Source organism: Dendrobates tinctorius, unplaced genomic scaffold (assembly GCF_039654945.1).
Source record: "Dendrobates tinctorius isolate UK_male_01 unplaced genomic scaffold, ASM3965494v1 ptg000226l, whole genome shotgun sequence".
Taxonomy (NCBI): domain Eukaryota; kingdom Metazoa; phylum Chordata; class Amphibia; order Anura; family Dendrobatidae; genus Dendrobates; species Dendrobates tinctorius.
Window position 1 is genome coordinate 553216 of NW_027361893.1, and position 22517 is coordinate 575732.

A 22517-nucleotide genomic window follows, 5' to 3' on the forward strand; every position below is an offset into this window, starting at 1 on the left:
TCTTCCATTCTCTATTTTGCAAAAACAAACCAATCATGAGTGGACGGTTGCTCGAAGAGCAGAGTGCCCAGCAGAGCACAGAGCGGACCCAAGACTAGAGCGCGCAGCTACGGCTCCGCAGGCCATACAGAATAATGATGCTGGGGTTACTGCTGCAAATCCTCAATCATCACAGAGAGCAGGTAAGCTAAAGTAGATGTCAAAAAATATTGACACAGAAGAAGGCGAGCAAGGAAAATGTGTGTGCACCCACTCGTAGCCGAGCGCACGGAGAAGGGGCATGTCTATGTGCTCTACACTAATATGAGGAGGTAAACTACCAAATATCTAAAGATAATATCCTAATTAAAACGTGTCTGAAAAAATATAATCATATAGTAACTAACCACGTTTTCATGTCAAATTTTCAGATTTCCAGACAAATTCGTATCGTTCTGCCATCTAACGATCCTGGCATTTGGCAGGCTGCTGGAAATATTGTCACCCCATCTGACCTTGTCCGATACGGTCATGAGGAAGGCCATCACTGCTGAGGAAAGGCTGCTCATCACCTTGCGTTAGCTAATTTTTTGTTTGTATGTCATTAGGCCTCTCGTCAGTGTGTCTGGTATGTGTGATGAAAGTTTTCACATGTCCTGAAGACAGTGACACACGTAGACCCACTCAAGTTAATGGGCCTATGCACGTCAGCATGCTTTTGCGGGTCGTGTGTTTGTGGGCAAAACACGCTGACATGTGACATTTTTACCAGTTGCACGGTCCACAAAGTGTCACACACACGTGTACACGGAGAACACACATTGATGTCCTCCGTGTGACATGCATTGGAACTGGTGAAGAAGCGCTACAGGAAGTGCTGTTCCCTGGCGGCAGGTGATTACGATGCTGACATCATTCTCCCCTGCTCTGCATGATTTCAGCGCCATCAGGGAAGAATGGGATTTGTCTTCAGCACCTGCCACCGTGTAACTGCGACTATTGTACCGTTGTTTCACTGCTAGCCATCCATGTGGGAATGATGCAGCACATGGGCGGCACACGGTTGCCACATATGAGTCGCACACTCGCAGACACATGGACATGGATATCTTTGGTACAGTGTTTTACAGTACCGGAAATATCCTGATGTGTAAAACCTGCCTGGAACCTGTCAGCATTTTTTGCTGCTATAAGATGCGGCCAATGTCTTTCAGGGTTTATCTACAGCATTCTATAATTAACCCCCCCGGGTCAGAGGAAATAGATAAGAAAAATTTAGAAAAATACACTCTGGAGTTGGAACTAATCGAGCGTGTTATACTTCAGTCAAAGTTTAGGACACGATATCCCAAAATTCTTGTATAATTTGCCAGGACCACCCAACATGGATATATAATCCCCTATCTCTTTCACATCTCCAGTATACATCTGGGATGGTAGGATGTTAGGGACGGTGGAACGCACTAAATAATAAATAATAGAAAGTGCGTTCGCCGCCCTGGATCCACCATGCAGAGGTGTTACACTGCTGCTATGTAATGGCAGACGCTTGATATGGCAGCATTATGCACGCGGGTTGAACGTCACCCGATGTGCGCTGGGCGGACTCTGTTAATTCACAGAGACGCCGAGGCGTTAAACACAAATGCTGAGCCTGTTGAACTCACAGGTCTCAGCGGAAAGCACGCACGGTATATGGTCACAGGACTCGGGTCCAAGGCACAGGGTCCGCGTCCCTCTAGACCTACTGTGCGTGCGGCGTTGCAACCATAAGTACTGCTGACTGCAGCGCAGCAAAGGACACTGCCGCAGGACGACAATGCCCGGTAGCAGGCACACTGTCGGACGCTAGTACTGTGGATGATATGCACTGTGGCCTGTAGCTTGCCACTGACTGGCGCTGCCTCTAACACTAGTTCCCTATCCACACACGTAATATCAGAGGGAGGGGAATCTTAATGAGTCATTTGCAAGTCCATGCATCCGTCATCATTCACACAGGTAGCAACTAGAGTCTATACTAGAGCATGGCCGAGCGGCCATGCGAACCTTTTAGAGCCGGGACCTTCCGGAAGCTTCCAGATCCCTGAGATGGACCAATCAAATCTGGAGAACGACCTGGGCATGCGACTCCCGATCTCCAACGAGAGATCGTCTCATGAGCATGCTCAGTGGAGCGACAGAAGGACTTAGCCTCTGGAGTGGCTTGCTGCTGAGCAGCCTGCATTGCTATTGCTGGCCCAGAGGTGGCAGCAACAGCCAGACCCACAGAGCTGGGCTGAGCAGAGTGTCGGGAACAACGGGACTGCTGAGCAGGCTCCTCTGCAGTCGAAGGAGAATGGGAGACTGCTGAATGCAAGGCTCTGGATCCCTGCTGTGCAGTTGCAGGAACCCGACGCCTAACATTACCCCCCCTCCTAGGGCCCCCTCCCCTCTGAGCCTCACTACGCTCAAATGCCGCGATATGGAGCGGGGCATGGGTGTTCTCCACTGGTTCTCAGGTCTGGGCCTCTGGACCATGACCCTTCCAATCCACCAAATAAAACTTTTTGCTACACACCACCCTGCGTCCCACAATGGTGTTGACCTCAAACTCGTCCGAAGACAAGGCTGATGTCCCGGCAGATGACTCGGAAAAATGGGACATGTGAACAGGTTTGAGAAGGGACACGTGGAAGACGTCAGAGATGGCCAAGTGTGGTGGAAGAGACAGACGGTAGACCACCAAGCTGATCCGCTCGAGGATTTTGAAGGGACCAATGTATCGCGGCGCGAACTTGGTGGACTCGGCCCACAGCCTGATATTTCGGGCAGAAAGCCACACCAAGTTGCCAGGGGCAAAAGTTCAAGCGGGGCACCGATGTGTCAGCTGACGCCCTCATTCTCTCCTTAGAAGCTCGAATGGCATCCTGGGTGCGATCCCAAATGTCGCGAGCCTCCACTGCCCAGTCTGCCAACCTGGAATCAGTGGAAGACACTGGCATCAGGACGGGGACGCGCGGATGCTGGCCGTAATTAAGAAGGAATGGCGTCTGACCAGTGGAATCAGCCACTGCATTATTCAGGGCAAATTCGGCCCACGGTAGTAAGGATGCCCAGTCATTCTGCCTGGCCGAGACAAAATGTCGCAGGTAGGTGACCAGAGTTTGATTGGCTCTCTCGACCAACCCGTTCGTCTCGGGATGATAGGCGAAGGACAAATTTAGCTCGATACTGAGTAGGCTGCAGAGCTCCCTCCAAAACCGAGATGCAAATTGGGGAGCTCGGTCACTTAACAATTTTGTCCGGCATGCCATGCAAACGAAGTACGTGCTTTATGAACAGTGCTACGAGACCACAAGTGGAAGGCAGCCGCGTGAGTGGCACCAGATGCACCATTTTAGAAAAATGATCCGTGACCACCCAGATGACCGTACTGCCACCAGGCTTGGGCAGGCCGACCACAAAATCCATGCCAACCATCTCCCAGGGTCTGTCTGCCACCGGCAGGGGGTACAGTAACCCAGCCGGCCTCTACCTAGAGGACCTGTTCCGAGCACAAAAGACACATGCCTGAATGTATTCTTTCTTATTTACATATACTGTTTCCATTTTAGTCCCTATACCGAGCTGGGATCTGACCTCCTGTACTACGGGTAGATCTACATAGCATGGGTACCTCTAATGGCCTAATTTGGACTAGTGTGCCTGTTGTTGATGTTGGTAAACTGGGCAGCTGTCTGCGAACTCTTAGACTCACCATGGGTCTGACAGATTCACCGCTAGCAGGGGGCAGACTTTCGCGTTCCTCTGCTGATGCAGCATCTGTTACTGGAGCCGAAGAGTCTTGAGTCTCTGCTACTTCAGGTGCAGTAAGGTGGGGAAAGATTAGGACAGGAACTATGACGGCTTGATTCACCTTTGCCCAATTTGAAGGGAACTCACTGAGTACGGTGCTGATCTTTTCTTCCACTTTTTCTACTGACTGAGGAACTTCTTTGTCTTCAATCCTTTCCTTCAGTTGGACAGGGCATGGTTTTAGGTGATCCCTTGACACTGCTGCTGAGGTGTCTCCCCCATCTTTGCTGATAAGGCATACCTTAGTATTGTCAAAGTTTGAAGGCACGATGGTATATGGTTCAGCTTCCCTCTGATCATCAAGTTTGTGTACTCGTCTCTTTCTTTTGAGTACCTGTTCTCAAGGTGACAAGGGAACTGCAGATGCTTGCTGATTGTAGTTTCTTTCTTTCTTCTGTCTTGCTTGAGACATACTTTATTCTACACACTCTTGCACTTTGCGGTATTGTTGCTGCCACTCTGTATCCCAGTCTGCGTCTGGTAATGTCACCTCAGGTGTCAGGACTCCCATGTCCAAGTCAATGGGCAACTTGCCAGGTCTTGCTCGCATTAGGTAGGCCGGTGGACAGTTGGTGTTCACTGGAATGTGGTTGTATTGATCCACTAGATCTGGCAATTTTTCTGGCGACATGTTCCTCTCTTCCAGGGGGAACGTCTTCAACAGGTCAATTACCACATGGTTCATTTTCTCACACATGACATTTGTCTGGTGATGGTAGGGTGTTGCCCTGATCTTTTTAAAACCATACAGGTTACAGAACTCCTGGAACACTTCTGCTTCAAAAGCTGGGCCTTGGTCAGTCAGAACTCGGTCAGGGTAACTATGCGTCCTACAAAAGTATTTTTGGAACGCCTTGGCTGCTGTCTTCGCTGTTTGGTCCTTATCAAGCATGACTACCAGGAACCTGGACTAGTGGTCCACTATGGTGAGGCTGTAGACATAGCCTGAACAGCTTAGGGTCAGCTTCATGTGGTCCAAAGCTACCAGTTCAAGTGGCTGCTTGGTGATTATTGGCTGTAATGGGGCTCGCTGGTATGGTCTTTCCTGCATAGGTTGCTTGGTCCACACTCTCGGCACCAGTCCGCAATGGCTTTCCTCATGCTAATCCAGTAGAACCTCTCGCAAAGTAGGACCTCCAACTTCTATCCAAAGTGTCCTACTCCATTGTGGTACGCTTCCAGGACCATTGGTGCATCCCACCTCGGAACTACTACCTGCCAGACCAGTTTGTGGGTTCGGGAATTGATACTTCTCTGACACAGCTTACCCTCCTAGATGAATACCTTACCCTTCACTTTCCACAACTGTTGGGTCTCTTGTGGGGCATCTGGGCCAGGCTGTGATAGGTCAGAGAGGCCCAGCGCCTGCACACTGCAGTAGTTTGTTCTGCCCTCAACAGGTCAGAGAAGTACGCCTGTGCAGAAGCGCTATGGCTCAGGAGCAATGAAGCAAGCAGGAAGGCGGCGTCGCAAAAAGATGGGAGGCGCCGGGCCCATACCTGCAACACCCATTGGACCCGGACTGCACCGGTCCGCCCCCCGTGTGAGTGTAATTAAACTTGCTTTTCTTATCTTTCAAATTAGATGAGGGGCTTATCTACAGCATTACAGAGTGCTGTAGATAAACCCCGAAAGGCAGTGGCCGCAGCTTACAGGGCCAAAACCAGGTAACAGGTTCCCTTTATAAAAAAAAAACCCATGGTGACTGGAAAGGTGGATTGTCTTATACGAGTCTTAGCCGGACACTGGAAGGGGTTAAACGAGATTCGCAATTTTAGCTCCTGGTATGGAGGCGATAGCACAATCATATGCCGCCATATAGTAGCCGTCCGGTAACTGGTGATAATTCCCTCATGTGTGGGGTCTATTTGTCTCCAGAGAAATCACACGTTACATTCCACACATAACACTGTGTAGAAAAGGCGGCGCGGGGGAATTGTGCCAGTAGTGAGGGGAATAATGGCGGGAAGGCCACTGACTGAGGAGAAGTCTCCATGTCTGCACTCCGGAGATCATGTGACCCCTGACTCCTCCCCTCCTGTGACCTCATCACAGGTCCTGTGCGCACAGAGCAGCCATATATGTGGAGTGCGGCTCTGTGGGTGGAGGTAAGTGCTGGAGGCTCCCCATTACTGAGCGCGGGGGACATTAACCCCTTCAGCAGAGACTCTTTTGGGGTTGTTGTTGCCACTTTATAAGAATCATTGTGTTTCTGTTCTGTTTCCTGTAATATATACATAGGACCCAACTATGGAAGACAGGAAGGGAGGAAACGGATTGTTCTCATAGTACAGGGGCCCTTTCTTGGCCCCCACAGTGTAATGCCCCCATTATGCCCCTTATGCAGTATATATGGTGCCCCCCACACAGTGTAATGCCCCCATTATGCCCCTTATGCAGTATATATGATGCCCCCACACAGTGTAATGCCCCCATTATGCCCCTTATGCAGTATATATGATGCCCCCCACACAGTGTAATGCCCCCATTATGCCCCTTATGCAGTATATATGATGCCCCCACACACAGTGTAATGCCTCCATTATGCCCCTTATGCAGTATATATGATGCCCCCACACAGTGTAATGCCCCCATTATGCCCCTTATGCAGTATATATGATGCCCCCACACAGTGTAATGCCCCCATTATGCCCCTTATGCAGTATATATGATGCCCCCACACACAGTGTAATGCCCCCATTATGCCCCTTATGCAGTATATATGATGACCCCACACAGTGTAATGCCCCCATTATGCCCCTTATGCAGTATATATGATGCCCCCACACAGTGTAATGCCCCCATTATGCCCCTTATGCAGTATATATGGTGCCCCCCACACAGTGTAATGCCCCCATTATGCCCCTTATGCAGTATATATGATGCCACCACACAGTGTAATGCCCCCATTATGCCCCTTATGCAGTATATATGATGCCACCACACAGTGTAATGCCCCCATTATGCCCCTTATGCAGTATATATGATGCCACCACACAGTGTAATGCCCCCATTATGCCCCTTATGCAGTATATATGATGCCCCCACACAGTGTAATGCCCCCATTATGCCCCTTATGCAGTATATATGGTGCCCCCCACACAGTGTAATGCCCCCATTATGCCCCTTATGCAGTATATCTGATGCCCCCACACAGTGTAATGCCCCCATTATGCCCCTTATGCAGTATATCTGATGCCCCCACACAGTGTAATGCCCCCATTATGCCCCTTATGCAGTATATATGATGCCCCCACACAGTGTAATGCCCCCATTATGCCCCTTATGCAGTATATATGGTCCCCCCACACAGTGTAATGCCCCCATTATGCCCCTTATGCAGTATATATGATGCCCCCCACACAGTGTAATGCCCCCATTATGCCCCTTATGCAGTATATATGATGCCCCCACACAGTGTAATGCCCCCATTATGCCCCTTATGCAGTATATATGATGCCCCCACACAGTATAATGCCCCCATTATGCCCCTTATGCAGTATATATGATGCCCTCACACAGTGTAATGCCCCCATTATGCCCCTTATGCAGTATATATGATGCCCCATTATGCCCCTTATGCAGTATATATGATGCCCCCACACAGTATAATGCCCCCATTATGTCCCTTATGCAGTATATATGATGCCCCCACACAGTATAATGCTCCATTATGCCCCTTATGCAGTATATATGATGCCCCCACACAGTATAATGCCCCATTATGCCCCTTATGCAGTATATATGATGCCACCACACAGTGTAATGCCCCCATTATGCCCCTTATGCAGTATATATGATGCCCCCACACAGTGTAATGCCCCCATTATGCCCCTTATGCAGTATATATGGTGCCCCCCACACAGTGTAATGCCCCCATTATGCCCCTTATGCAGTATATCTGATGCACCCACACAGTGTAATGCCCCCATTATGCCCCTTATGCAGTATATCTGATGCCCCCACACAGTGTAATGCCCCCATTATGCCCCTTATGCAGTATATCTGATGCCCCCACACAGTGTAATGCCCCCATTATGCCCCTTATGCAGTATATATGATGCCCCCACACAGTGTAATGCCCCCATTATGCCCCTTATGCAGTATATATGGTCCCCCCACACAGTGTAATGCCCCCATTATGCCCCTTATGCAGTATATATGATGCCCCCCACACAGTGTAATGCCCCCATTATGCCCCTTATGCAGTATATATGATGCCCCCACACAGTGTAATGCCCCCATTATGCCCCTTATGCAGTATATATGATGCCCCCCACACAGTATAATGCCCCCATTATGCCCCTTATGCAGTATATATGATGCCCTCACACAGTGTAATGCCCCCATTATGCCCCTTATGCAGTATATATGATGCCCCATTATGCCCCTTATGCAGTATATATGATGCCCCCACACAGTATAATGCCCCCATTATGTCCCTTATGCAGTATATATGATGCCCCCACACAGTATAATGCTCCATTATGCCCCTTATGCAGTATATATGATGCCCCCACACAGTATAATGCCCCATTATGCCCCTTATGCAGTATATATGATGCCCCCACACAGTGTAATGCCCCCATTATGCCCCTTATGCAGAACATACGATGCCCCCACACAGTATAATGCCCCCATTATGCCCCTTATGCAGTATATATGATGCCCCCACACAGTGTAATGCCCCTTATGCAGTATATATGATGCCCCCACACAGTGTAATGCCCCCATTATGTCCCTTATGCAGTATACATGATGCCACCACACAGTATAATGCCCCCGTTATGTCCCTTATGCAGTATATATGATGCCCCACACAGTGTCATGCCCCATTATGCCCCTTATGCAGTATATATGATGCCCCCACAATGTGTAATGCACCCATAATGGCCCTTATGCAGTATATGTGATGCCCCCACACAGTGTAATTCCCCCATTATGCCCCTTATGCAGTATATATGATGCCCCCACACAGTATAATGCCCCCATTATGCCCCTTATGCAGTATATATGATGCCCCCACACAGTGTAATGCCCCGTATGCAGTATATATGATGCCCCCACATAGTGTAATGCCCCCATTATGCCCCTTATGCAGTATATATGATGCCCCCACACAGTATAAGGCCCCCATTATGCCCCTTATGCAGTGTATATGATGCCCCCACACAGTATAATGCCCCCATTATGCCCCTTATGCAGCATATATGATGCCTCCACACAGTGTAATGCCCCCATTATGCCCCTTAAGCAGTATATATGATGCCCCCACACAGTGTAATGCCCCCATTATTCCCCTTATGCAGTATATATGATGCCCCCACACAGTATAATGCCCCCATTATGCCCCTTATGCAGTATATATGATGCCCCCATTATGCCCCTTATGCAGTATATATGATGCCCCCACACAGTGTAATGCCCTCATTATGCCCCTTATGCAGTATATATGGTGCCCCCCACACAGTGTAATGCCCCCATTATGCCCCTTATACAGTATATATGATGCCCCCCACACAGTGTAATGCCCCCATTATGCCCCTTATGCAGTATATATGATGCCCCCACACAGTGTAATGCCCCCATTATGCCCCTTATGCAGTATATCTAATGCCCCCATTATGCCCCTTATGCAGTATATATGATGCCCCCACACAGTGTAATGCCCCCATTATGCCCCTTATGCAGTATATATGGTGCCCCCCACACAGTGTAATGCCCCCATTATGCCCCTTATACAGTATATATGATGCCCCCTCACAGTGTAATGCCCCCATTATGCCCCTTATGCAGTATATATGATGCCCCCACACAGTGTAATGCCCCCATTATGCCCCTTATGCAGTATATATGATGCCCCCCACACAGTATAATGCCCCCATTATGCCCCTTATGCAGTATATATGATGCCCTCACACAGTGTAATGCCCCCATTATGCCCCTTATGCAGTATATATGATGCCCCACACAGTGTAATGCCCCATTATGCCCCTTATGCAGTATATATGATGCCCCTTATGTAGTACATATGATGCCCCCACACAGTGTAATGCCCCCATTATGCCCCTTATGCAGTATATATGATGCCCCCACACAGTGTAATGCCCCCATTATGCCCCTTATGCAATATATATGATGCCCCCCACACAGTGTATTGCCCCCATTATGCCCCTTATGCAGTATATATGATGCCTCCACACAGTGTAATGCCCCCATTATGCCCCTTATGCAATATATATGATTCCCCCACACAGTGTAATGCCCCCATTATGTCCCTTATGCAGTATATATGATGCCTCCACACAGTGTAATGCCCCTTTATGCCCCTTATGCAGTATATATGATGCCCCCCACACAGTATAATGCCCCCATTATGCCCCTTTTGCAGTATATATGATGCCCCCCACACAGTGTAATGCCCCCATTATGCCCCTTATGCAGTATATATGATGCCCCCACACAGTGTAATGCCCCCATTATGCCCCTTATGCAGTATATATGATGCCCCCACACAGTATAATGCCCCCATTATGCCCCTTATGCAGTATATATGATGCCCTCACACAGTGTAATGCCCCCATTATGCCCCTTATGCAGTATATATGATGCCCCATTATGCCCCTTATGCAGTATATATGATGCCCCCACACAGTATAATGCCCCCATTATGTCCCTTATGCAGTATATATGATGCCCCCACACAGTATAATGCTCCATTATGCCCCTTATGCAGTATATATGATGCCCCCACACAGTATAATGCCCCATTATGCCCCTTATGCAGTATATATGATGCCACCACACAGTGTAATGCCCCCATTATGCCCCTTATGCAGTATATATGATGCCCCCACACAGTGTAATGCCCCCATTATGCCCCTTATGCAGTATATATGGTGCCCCCCACACAGTGTAATGCCCCCATTATGCCCCTTATGCAGTATATCTGATGCACCCACACAGTGTAATGCCCCCATTATGCCCCTTATGCAGTATATCTGATGCCCCCACACAGTGTAATGCCCCCATTATGCCCCTTATGCAGTATATCTGATGCCCCCACACAGTGTAATGCCCCCATTATGCCCCTTATGCAGTATATATGATGCCCCCACACAGTGTAATGCCCCCATTATGCCCCTTATGCAGTATATATGGTCCCCCCACACAGTGTAATGCCCCCATTATGCCCCTTATGCAGTATATATGATGCCCCCCACACAGTGTAATGCCCCCATTATGCCCCTTATGCAGTATATATGATGCCCCCACACAGTGTAATGCCCCCATTATGCCCCTTATGCAGTATATATGATGCCCCCCACACAGTATAATGCCCCCATTATGCCCCTTATGCAGTATATATGATGCCCTCACACAGTGTAATGCCCCCATTATGCCCCTTATGCAGTATATATGATGCCCCATTATGCCCCTTATGCAGTATATATGATGCCCCCACACAGTATAATGCCCCCATTATGTCCCTTATGCAGTATATATGATGCCCCCACACAGTATAATGCTCCATTATGCCCCTTATGCAGTATATATGATGCCCCCACACAGTATAATGCCCCATTATGCCCCTTATGCAGTATATATGATGCCCCCACACAGTGTAATGCCCCCATTATGCCCCTTATGCAGTACATACGATGCCCCCACACAGTATAATGCCCCCATTATGCCCCTTATGCAGTATATATGATGCCACCACACAGTGTAATGCCCCCATTATGCCCCTTATGCAGTATATATGATGCCACCACACAGTGTAATGCCCCCATTATGCCCCTTATGCAGTATATATGATGCCCCCACACAGTGTAATGCCCCCATTATGCCCCTTATGCAGTATATATGGTGCCCCCCACACAGTGTAATGCCCCCATTATGCCCCTTATGCAGTATATCTGATGCCCCCACACAGTGTAATGCCCCCATTATGCCCCTTATGCAGTATATCTGATGCCCCCACACAGTGTAATGCCCCCATTATGCCCCTTATGCAGTATATATGATGCCCCCACACAGTGTAATGCCCCCATTATGCCCCTTATGCAGTATATATGGTCCCCCCACACAGTGTAATGCCCCCATTATGCCCCTTATGCAGTATATATGATGCCCCCCACACAGTGTAATGCCCCCATTATGCCCCTTATGCAGTATATATGATGCCCCCACACAGTGTAATGCCCCCATTATGCCCCTTATGCAGTATATATGATGCCCCCACACAGTATAATGCCCCCATTATGCCCCTTATGCAGTATATATGATGCCCTCACACAGTGTAATGCCCCCATTATGCCCCTTATGCAGTATATATGATGCCCCATTATGCCCCTTATGCAGTATATATGATGCCCCCACACAGTATAATGCCCCCATTATGTCCCTTATGCAGTATATATGATGCCCCCACACAGTATAATGCTCCATTATGCCCCTTATGCAGTATATATGATGCCCCCACACAGTATAATGCCCCATTATGCCCCTTATGCAGTATATATGATGCCACCACACAGTGTAATGCCCCCATTATGCCCCTTATGCAGTATATATGATGCCCCCACACAGTGTAATGCCCCCATTATGCCCCTTATGCAGTATATATGGTGCCCCCCACACAGTGTAATGCCCCCATTATGCCCCTTATGCAGTATATCTGATGCACCCACACAGTGTAATGCCCCCATTATGCCCCTTATGCAGTATATCTGATGCCCCCACACAGTGTAATGCCCCCATTATGCCCCTTATGCAGTATATCTGATGCCCCCACACAGTGTAATGCCCCCATTATGCCCCTTATGCAGTATATATGATGCCCCCACACAGTGTAATGCCCCCATTATGCCCCTTATGCAGTATATATGGTCCCCCCACACAGTGTAATGCCCCCATTATGCCCCTTATGCAGTATATATGATGCCCCCCACACAGTGTAATGCCCCCATTATGCCCCTTATGCAGTATATATGATGCCCCCACACAGTGTAATGCCCCCATTATGCCCCTTATGCAGTATATATGATGCCCCCCACACAGTATAATGCCCCCATTATGCCCCTTATGCAGTATATATGATGCCCTCACACAGTGTAATGCCCCCATTATGCCCCTTATGCAGTATATATGATGCCCCATTATGCCCCTTATGCAGTATATATGATGCCCCCACACAGTATAATGCCCCCATTATGTCCCTTATGCAGTATATATGATGCCCCCACACAGTATAATGCTCCATTATGCCCCTTATGCAGTATATATGATGCCCCCACACAGTATAATGCCCCATTATGCCCCTTATGCAGTATATATGATGCCCCCACACAGTGTAATGCCCCCATTATGCCCCTTATGCAGAACATACGATGCCCCCACACAGTATAATGCCCCCATTATGCCCCTTATGCAGTATATATGATGCCCCCACACAGTGTAATGCCCCTTATGCAGTATATATGATGCCCCCACACAGTGTAATGCCCCCATTATGTCCCTTATGCAGTATACATGATGCCACCACACAGTATAATGCCCCCGTTATGTCCCTTATGCAGTATATATGATGCCCCACACAGTGTCATGCCCCATTATGCCCCTTATGCAGTATATATGATGCCCCCACAATGTGTAATGCACCCATAATGGCCCTTATGCAGTATATGTGATGCCCCCACACAGTGTAATTCCCCCATTATGCCCCTTATGCAGTATATATGATGCCCCCACACAGTATAATGCCCCCATTATGCCCCTTATGCAGTATATATGATGCCCCCACACAGTGTAATGCCCCGTATGCAGTATATATGATGCCCCCACATAGTGTAATGCCCCCATTATGCCCCTTATGCAGTATATATGATGCCCCCACACAGTATAAGGCCCCCATTATGCCCCTTATGCAGTGTATATGATGCCCCCACACAGTATAATGCCCCCATTATGCCCCTTATGCAGCATATATGATGCCTCCACACAGTGTAATGCCCCCATTATGCCCCTTAAGCAGTATATATGATGCCCCCACACAGTGTAATGCCCCCATTATTCCCCTTATGCAGTATATATGATGCCCCCACACAGTATAATGCCCCCATTATGCCCCTTATGCAGTATATATGATGCCCCCATTATGCCCCTTATGCAGTATATATGATGCCCCCACACAGTGTAATGCCCTCATTATGCCCCTTATGCAGTATATATGGTGCCCCCCACACAGTGTAATGCCCCCATTATGCCCCTTATACAGTATATATGATGCCCCCCACACAGTGTAATGCCCCCATTATGCCCCTTATGCAGTATATATGATGCCCCCACACAGTGTAATGCCCCCATTATGCCCCTTATGCAGTATATCTAATGCCCCCATTATGCCCCTTATGCAGTATATATGATGCCCCCACACAGTGTAATGCCCCCATTATGCCCCTTATGCAGTATATATGGTGCCCCCCACACAGTGTAATGCCCCCATTATGCCCCTTATACAGTATATATGATGCCCCCTCACAGTGTAATGCCCCCATTATGCCCCTTATGCAGTATATATGATGCCCCCACACAGTGTAATGCCCCCATTATGCCCCTTATGCAGTATATATGATGCCCCCCACACAGTATAATGCCCCCATTATGCCCCTTATGCAGTATATATGATGCCCTCACACAGTGTAATGCCCCCATTATGCCCCTTATGCAGTATATATGATGCCCCACACAGTGTAATGCCCCATTATGCCCCTTATGCAGTATATATGATGCCCCTTATGTAGTACATATGATGCCCCCACACAGTGTAATGCCCCCATTATGCCCCTTATGCAGTATATATGATGCCCCCACACAGTGTAATGCCCCCATTATGCCCCTTATGCAATATATATGATGCCCCCCACACAGTGTATTGCCCCCATTATGCCCCTTATGCAGTATATATGATGCCTCCACACAGTGTAATGCCCCCATTATGCCCCTTATGCAATATATATGATTCCCCCACACAGTGTAATGCCCCCATTATGTCCCTTATGCAGTATATATGATGCCTCCACACAGTGTAATGCCCCTTTATGCCCCTTATGCAGTATATATGATGCCCCCCACACAGTATAATGCCCCCATTATGCCCCTTTTGCAGTATATATGATGCCCCCCACACAGTGTAATGCCCCCATTATGCCCCTTATGCAGTATATATGATGCCCCCACACAGTGTAATGCCCCCATTATGCCCCTTATGCAGTATATATGATGCCCCCACACAGTATAATGCCCCCATTATGCCCCTTATGCAGTATATATGATGCCCTCACACAGTGTAATGCCCCCATTATGCCCCTTATGCAGTATATATGATGCCCCATTATGCCCCTTATGCAGTATATATGATGCCCCCACACAGTATAATGCCCCCATTATGTCCCTTATGCAGTATATATGATGCCCCCACACAGTATAATGCTCCATTATGCCCCTTATGCAGTATATATGATGCCCCCACACAGTATAATGCCCCATTATGCCCCTTATGCAGTATATATGATGCCACCACACAGTGTAATGCCCCCATTATGCCCCTTATGCAGTATATATGATGCCCCCACACAGTGTAATGCCCCCATTATGCCCCTTATGCAGTATATATGGTGCCCCCCACACAGTGTAATGCCCCCATTATGCCCCTTATGCAGTATATCTGATGCACCCACACAGTGTAATGCCCCCATTATGCCCCTTATGCAGTATATCTGATGCCCCCACACAGTGTAATGCCCCCATTATGCCCCTTATGCAGTATATCTGATGCCCCCACACAGTGTAATGCCCCCATTATGCCCCTTATGCAGTATATATGATGCCCCCACACAGTGTAATGCCCCCATTATGCCCCTTATGCAGTATATATGGTCCCCCCACACAGTGTAATGCCCCCATTATGCCCCTTATGCAGTATATATGATGCCCCCCACACAGTGTAATGCCCCCATTATGCCCCTTATGCAGTATATATGATGCCCCCACACAGTGTAATGCCCCCATTATGCCCCTTATGCAGTATATATGATGCCCCCCACACAGTATAATGCCCCCATTATGCCCCTTATGCAGTATATATGATGCCCTCACACAGTGTAATGCCCCCATTATGCCCCTTATGCAGTATATATGATGCCCCATTATGCCCCTTATGCAGTATATATGATGCCCCCACACAGTATAATGCCCCCATTATGTCCCTTATGCAGTATATATGATGCCCCCACACAGTATAATGCTCCATTATGCCCCTTATGCAGTATATATGATGCCCCCACACAGTATAATGCCCCATTATGCCCCTTATGCAGTATATATGATGCCCCCACACAGTGTAATGCCCCCATTATGCCCCTTATGCAGTACATACGATGCCCCCACACAGTATAATGCCCCCATTATGCCCCTTATGCAGTATATATGATGCCCCCACACAGTGTAATGCCCCTTATGCAGTATATATGATGCCCCCACACAGTGTAATGCCCCCATTATGTCCCTTATGCAGTATACATGATGCCACCACACAGTATAATGCCCCCGTTATGTCCCTTATGCAGTATATATGATGCCCCACACAGTGTCATGCCCCATTATGCCCCTTATGCAGTATATATGATGCCCCCACAATGTGTAATGCACCCATAATGGCCCTTATGCAGTATATGTGATGCCCCCACACAGTGTAATTCCCCCATTATGCCCCTTATGCAGTATATATGATGCCCCCACACAGTATAATGCCCCCATTATGCCCCTTATGCAGTATATATGATGCCCCCACACAGTGTAATGCCCCGTATGCAGTATATATGATGCCCCCACATAGTGTAATGCCCCCATTATGCCCCTTATGCAGTATATATGATGCCCCCACACAGTATAAGGCCCCCATTATGCCCCTTATGCAGTGTATATGATGCCCCCACACAGTATAATGCCCCCATTATGCCCCTTATGCAGCATATATGATGCCTCCACACAGTGTAATGCCCCCATTATGCCCCTTAAGCAGTATATATGATGCCCCCACACAGTGTAATGCCCCCATTATTCCCCTTATGCAGTATATATGATGCCCCCACACAGTATAATGCCCCCATTATGCCCCTTATGCAGTATATATGATGCCCCCATTATGCCCCTTATGCAGTATATATGATGCCCCCACACAGTGTAATGCCCTCATTATGCCCCTTATGCAGTATATATGGTGCCCCCCACACAGTGTAATGCCCCCATTATGCCCCTTATACAGTATATATGATGCCCCCCACACAGTGTAATGCCCCCATTATGCCCCTTATGCAGTATATATGATGCCCCCACACAGTGTAATGCCCCCATTATGCCCCTTATGCAGTATATCTAATGCCCCCATTATGCCCCTTATGCAGTATATATGATGCCCCCACACAGTGTAATGCCCCCATTATGCCCCTTATGCAGTATATATGGTGCCCCCCACACAGTGTAATGCCCCCATTATGCCCCTTATACAGTATATATGATGCCCCCTCACAGTGTAATGCCCCCATTATGCCCCTTATGCAGTATATATGATGCCCCCACACAGTGTAATGCCCCCATTATGCCCCTTATGCAGTATATATGATGCCCCCCACACAGTATAATGCCCCCATTATGCCCCTTATGCAGTATATATGATGCCCTCACACAGTGTAATGCCCCCATTATGCCCCTTATGCAGTATATATGATGCCCCACACAGTGTAATGCCCCATTATGCCCCTTATGCAGTATATATGATGCCCCTTATGTAGTACATATGATGCCCCCACACAGTGTAATGCCCCCATTATGCCCCTTATGCAGTATATATGATGCCCCCACACAGTGTAATGCCCCCATTATGCCCCTTATGCAATATATATGATGCCCCCCACACAGTGTATTGCCCCCATTATGCCCCTTATGCAGTATATATGATGCCTCCACACAGTGTAATGCCCCCATTATGCCCCTTATGCAATATATATGATTCCCCCACACAGTGTAATGCCCCCATTATGTCCCTTATGCAGTATATATGATGCCTCCACACAGTGTAATGCCCCTTTATGCCCCTTATGCAGTATATATGATGCCCCCCACACAGTATAATGCCCCCATTATGCCCCTTTTGCAGTATATATGATGCCCTCACACAGTGTAATGCCCCCATTATGTCCCTTATGCAGTATATATGATGCCCTCACACAGTATAATACCCCCATTATGCCCCTTATGCAGTATATATGATGCCCCACACAGTGTAATGCCCCTTATGCAGTATATATGATGCCCCTTATGCAGTACATATGATGCCCCCACACAGTGTAATGCCCCCATTATGTCCCTTATGCAGTATATATGATGCCTCCACACAGTGTAATGCCCCATTATGCCCCTTATGCAGTATATATGATGCCCCCACACAGTATAATGCCCCCATTATTCCCCTTATGCAGTATATATGATTCCCCCACACAGTATAATGCCCCATTATGCCCCTTATGCAGTATATATGATGCCCCCACACAGTATAATGCCCCCATTATGCCCCTTATGCAGTATATATGATGCCCCCACACAGTGTAATGCCCCGTATGCAGTATATATGATGCCCCCACACAGTGTAATGCCCCCAGTATGCCCCTTATGCAGTATATACGATGCCCCCACACAGTATAATGCCCCCATTATGCCCCTTATGCAGTATATATGATTCCCCACACAGTGTAATGCCCCATGATGCCCCTTATGCAGTATATATGATGCCCCTTATGCAGTACATATGATTCCCCCACACAGTGTAATGCCCCCATTATGTCCCTTATGCAGTATATATGATGCCTCCATACAGTGTAATGCCCCATTATGCCCCTTATGCAGTATATATGATGCCCCCACACAGTATAATGCCCCCATTATGCCCCTTATGCAGTATATATGATGCCCCCTCACAGTATAATGCCCCCATTATGTCCCTTATGCAGTATATATGATGCCCCCACACAGTATAATGCCCCATTATGCCCCTTATGCAGTATATATGATGCCCACACACAGTATAATGCCCCCATTATGCCCCTTATGCAGTATATATGATGCCCCCACACAGTATAATGCCCCCATTATGTCCCTTATGCAGTATATATGATGCCCCCACACAGTATAATGCTCCATTATGCCCCTTATGCAGTATATATGATGCCCCCACACAGTATAATGCCCCATTATGCCCCTTATGCAGTATATATGATGCCCCCACACAGTGTAATGCCCCCATTATGCCCCTTATGCAGTACATACGATGCCCCCACACAGTATAATGCCCCCATTATGACCCTTATGCAGTATATATGATGCCCCCACACAGTGTAATGCCCCTTATGCAGTATATATGATGCCCCCACACAGTGTAATGCCCCCATTATGTCCCTTATGCAGTATACATGATGCCCCCACACAGTATAATGCCCCCGTTATGTCACTTATGCAGTATATATGATGCCCCACACAGTGTAATGCCCCATTATGCCCCTTATGCAGTATATATGATGCCCCCACAATGTGTAATGCCCCCATAATGGCCCTTATGCAGTATATGTGATGCCCCCACACAGTGTAATTCCCCCATTATGCCCCTTATGCAGTATATATGATGCCCCCACACAGTATAATGCCCCCATTATGCCCCTTATGCAGTATATATGATGCCCACACACAGTGTAATGCCCCCATTATGCCCCTTATGCAGTATATATGATGCCCCCACACAGTATATTGCCCCCATTATGCCCCTTATTCAGTATATATGATGCCCCCCACACAGTGTAATGCCCCCATTATGCCCCTTATTCAGTATATATGATGCCCCCCACACAGTGTAATGTCCCCATTATGCCCCTTATTCAGTATATATGATGCCCCCCACACAGTGTAATCCCTCCATCATGCCCCTTTTGCAGTATATAGGATTCCCCCACACAGTGTAATGCCCCCATTATGCCCCTTATGCAGTATATACGATGCCCCCACACAGTGTAATGTCCCCATTATGCCCCTTATGCAGTATATATGGTGCCCCCACACAGTGTAATGCCCCTTATGCAGTATATATGATGCCCCGTACACAGTATAATGCCCCCATTATGCCCCTTATTCGGTATAAATGATGCCCCCCACACAGTATAATGCCCCCATTATGCCCCTTGTGCAGTATATATGATGCCCCCACACAGTGTAATGCCTCCATTATGCCCCTTATGCAGTATATATGATGCCCCCACACAGTATAAGGCCCCCATTATGCCCCTTATGCAGTGTATATGATGCCCCTGCACAGTATAATGCCCCCATTATGCCCCTTATGCAGCATATATGATGCCTCCACACAGTGTAATGCCCCCATTATGCCCCTTATGCAGTATATATGCTGCCCCCACACAGTGTAATGTCCCCATAATGCCCCTTATGCATAATATATGATGCGCCCCACAAAGTATAATGCCACCATTATGCCCCTTATGCAGTATATATGATGCCCTCACACAGTGTATTGCCCCCATTATGCTCCTTATGCAGTATGTATGATGCCCCCCACACAGTGTAATGTCCCCATAATGCCCCTTATGCAGTATATATGATGCCCCCACACAGTGTAATGCCCCATTATGCCCCTTATGCAGTATATATGATGCCCCCCACACAGTATATTGCCCCCATTATGCCCCTTATTCAGTATATATGATGCCCCCCACACAGTGTAATGCCCCCATTATGCCCCTTATTCAGTATATATGATGCCCCCCACACAGTGTAATGTCCCCATTATGCCCCTTATTCAGTATATATGATGCCCCCCACACAGTGTAATCCCTACATCATGCCCCTTTTGCAGTATATAGGATTCCCCCACACAGTGTAATGCCCTTATTATGCCCCTTATGCAGTATATATGATGCCCCCACACAGTGTAATGTCCCCATTATGCCCCTTATGCAGTATATATGGTGCCCCCACACAGTGTAATGCCCCTTATGCAGTATATATGGTGCCCCGTACACAGTATAATGCCCCCATTATGCCCCTTATTCGGTATAAATGATGCCCCCCACACAGTATAATGCCCCCATTATGCCCCTTGTGCAGTATATATGATGCCCCCACACAGTGTAATGCCTCCATTATGCCCCTTATGCAGTATATATGATGCCCCCACACAGTATAAGGCCCCCATTATGCCACTTATGCAGTGTATATGATGCCCCTGCACAGTATAATGCCCCCATTATGCCCCTTATGCAGCATATATGATGCCTCCACACAATGTAATGCCCCCATTATGCCCCTTATGCAGTATATATGATGCCCCCACACAGTGTAATGCCTCCATTATGCCCCTTATGCAGTATATATGATGCCCCCACACAGTATAAGGCCCCCTTTATGCCCCTTATGCAGTGTATATGATGCCCCCACACAGTATAAGGCCCCCATTATGCCACTTATGCAGTGTATATGATGCCCCTGCACAGTATAATGCCCCCATTATGCCCCTTATGCAGCATATATGATGCCTCCACACAGTGTAATGCCCCCATTATTCCCCTTATGCAGTATATATGATGCCCCCACACAGTATAATGCCCCCATTATGCCCCTTATGCAGTATATATGATGCCCCCATTATGCCCCTTATGCAGTATATATGATGCCCCCCACACAGTATAATGCTCCCATTATACAGTTTATATGATGCGCCCCACACAGTGTAATTCCCCCATTATGCCCCTTATTCAGTATATATGATGCCCCCCACACAGTGTAATGTCCCCATTATGCCCCTTATTCAGTATATATGATGCCCCCCACACAGTGTAATCCCTCCATCATGCCCCTTTTGCAGTATATAGGATTCCCCCACACAGTGTAATGCCCCCATTATGCCCCTTATGCAGTATATATGATGCCCCCACACAGTGTAATGTCCCCATTATGCCCCTTATGCAGTATATATGGTGCCCCCACACAGTGTAATGCCCCTTATGCAGTATATATGATGCCCCGTACACAGTATAATGCCCCCATTATGCCCCTTATTCGGTATAAATGATGCCCCCCACACAGTATAATGCCCCCATTATGCCCCTTGTGCAGTGTATATGATGCCCCCACACAGTGTAATGTCCCCATTATGCCCCTTATGCAGTATATATGGTGCCCCCACACAGTGTAATGCCCCTTATGCAGTATATATGGTGCCCCGTACACAGTATAATGCCCCCATTATGCCCCTTATTCGGTATAAATGATGTCCCCCACACAGTATAATGCCCCCATTATGCCCCTTGTGCAGTATATATGATTCCCCCACACAGTGTAATGCCTCCATTATGCCCCTTATGCAGTATATATGATGCCCCCACACAGTATAAGGCCCCCATTATGCCACTTATGCAGTGTATATGATGCCCCTACACAGTATAATGCCCCCATTATGCCCCTTATGCAGCATATATGATGCCTCCACACAGTGTAATGCCCCCATTATGCCCCTTATGCAGTATATATGATGCCCCCACACAGTGTAATGCCTCCATTATGCCCCTTATGCAGTATATATG

At 47.8% G+C, this 22517-nt stretch overlaps 2 protein-coding genes across 2 annotated transcripts in view; one reads left to right on the top strand and one right to left on the bottom strand.

Annotated features, from left to right (window-relative positions):
* The window catches only part of LOC141059281 (uncharacterized), a 31039-nt gene extending 25845 nt beyond the window's left edge, over positions 1 to 5194 (bottom strand). Inside the window, exon 1 of the mRNA XM_073555595.1 lies at positions 5106 to 5194. The gene's annotated coding sequence lies outside the window, so the exon portion shown is untranslated. The remainder of the gene's footprint in view (positions 1 to 5105) is intronic.
* A 622-nt stretch (positions 5195 to 5816) lies between these two features.
* Positions 5817 to 22517, top strand: part of LOC141059291 (uncharacterized) — a 67618-nt gene continuing 50917 nt past the window's right edge. The window contains exon 1 of the mRNA XM_073555622.1: positions 5817 to 5924. Within this exon, the coding sequence (XP_073411723.1) occupies positions 5898 to 5924 (27 nt within the window). The 5' untranslated portion in view covers positions 5817 to 5897. The remainder of the gene's footprint in view (positions 5925 to 22517) is intronic.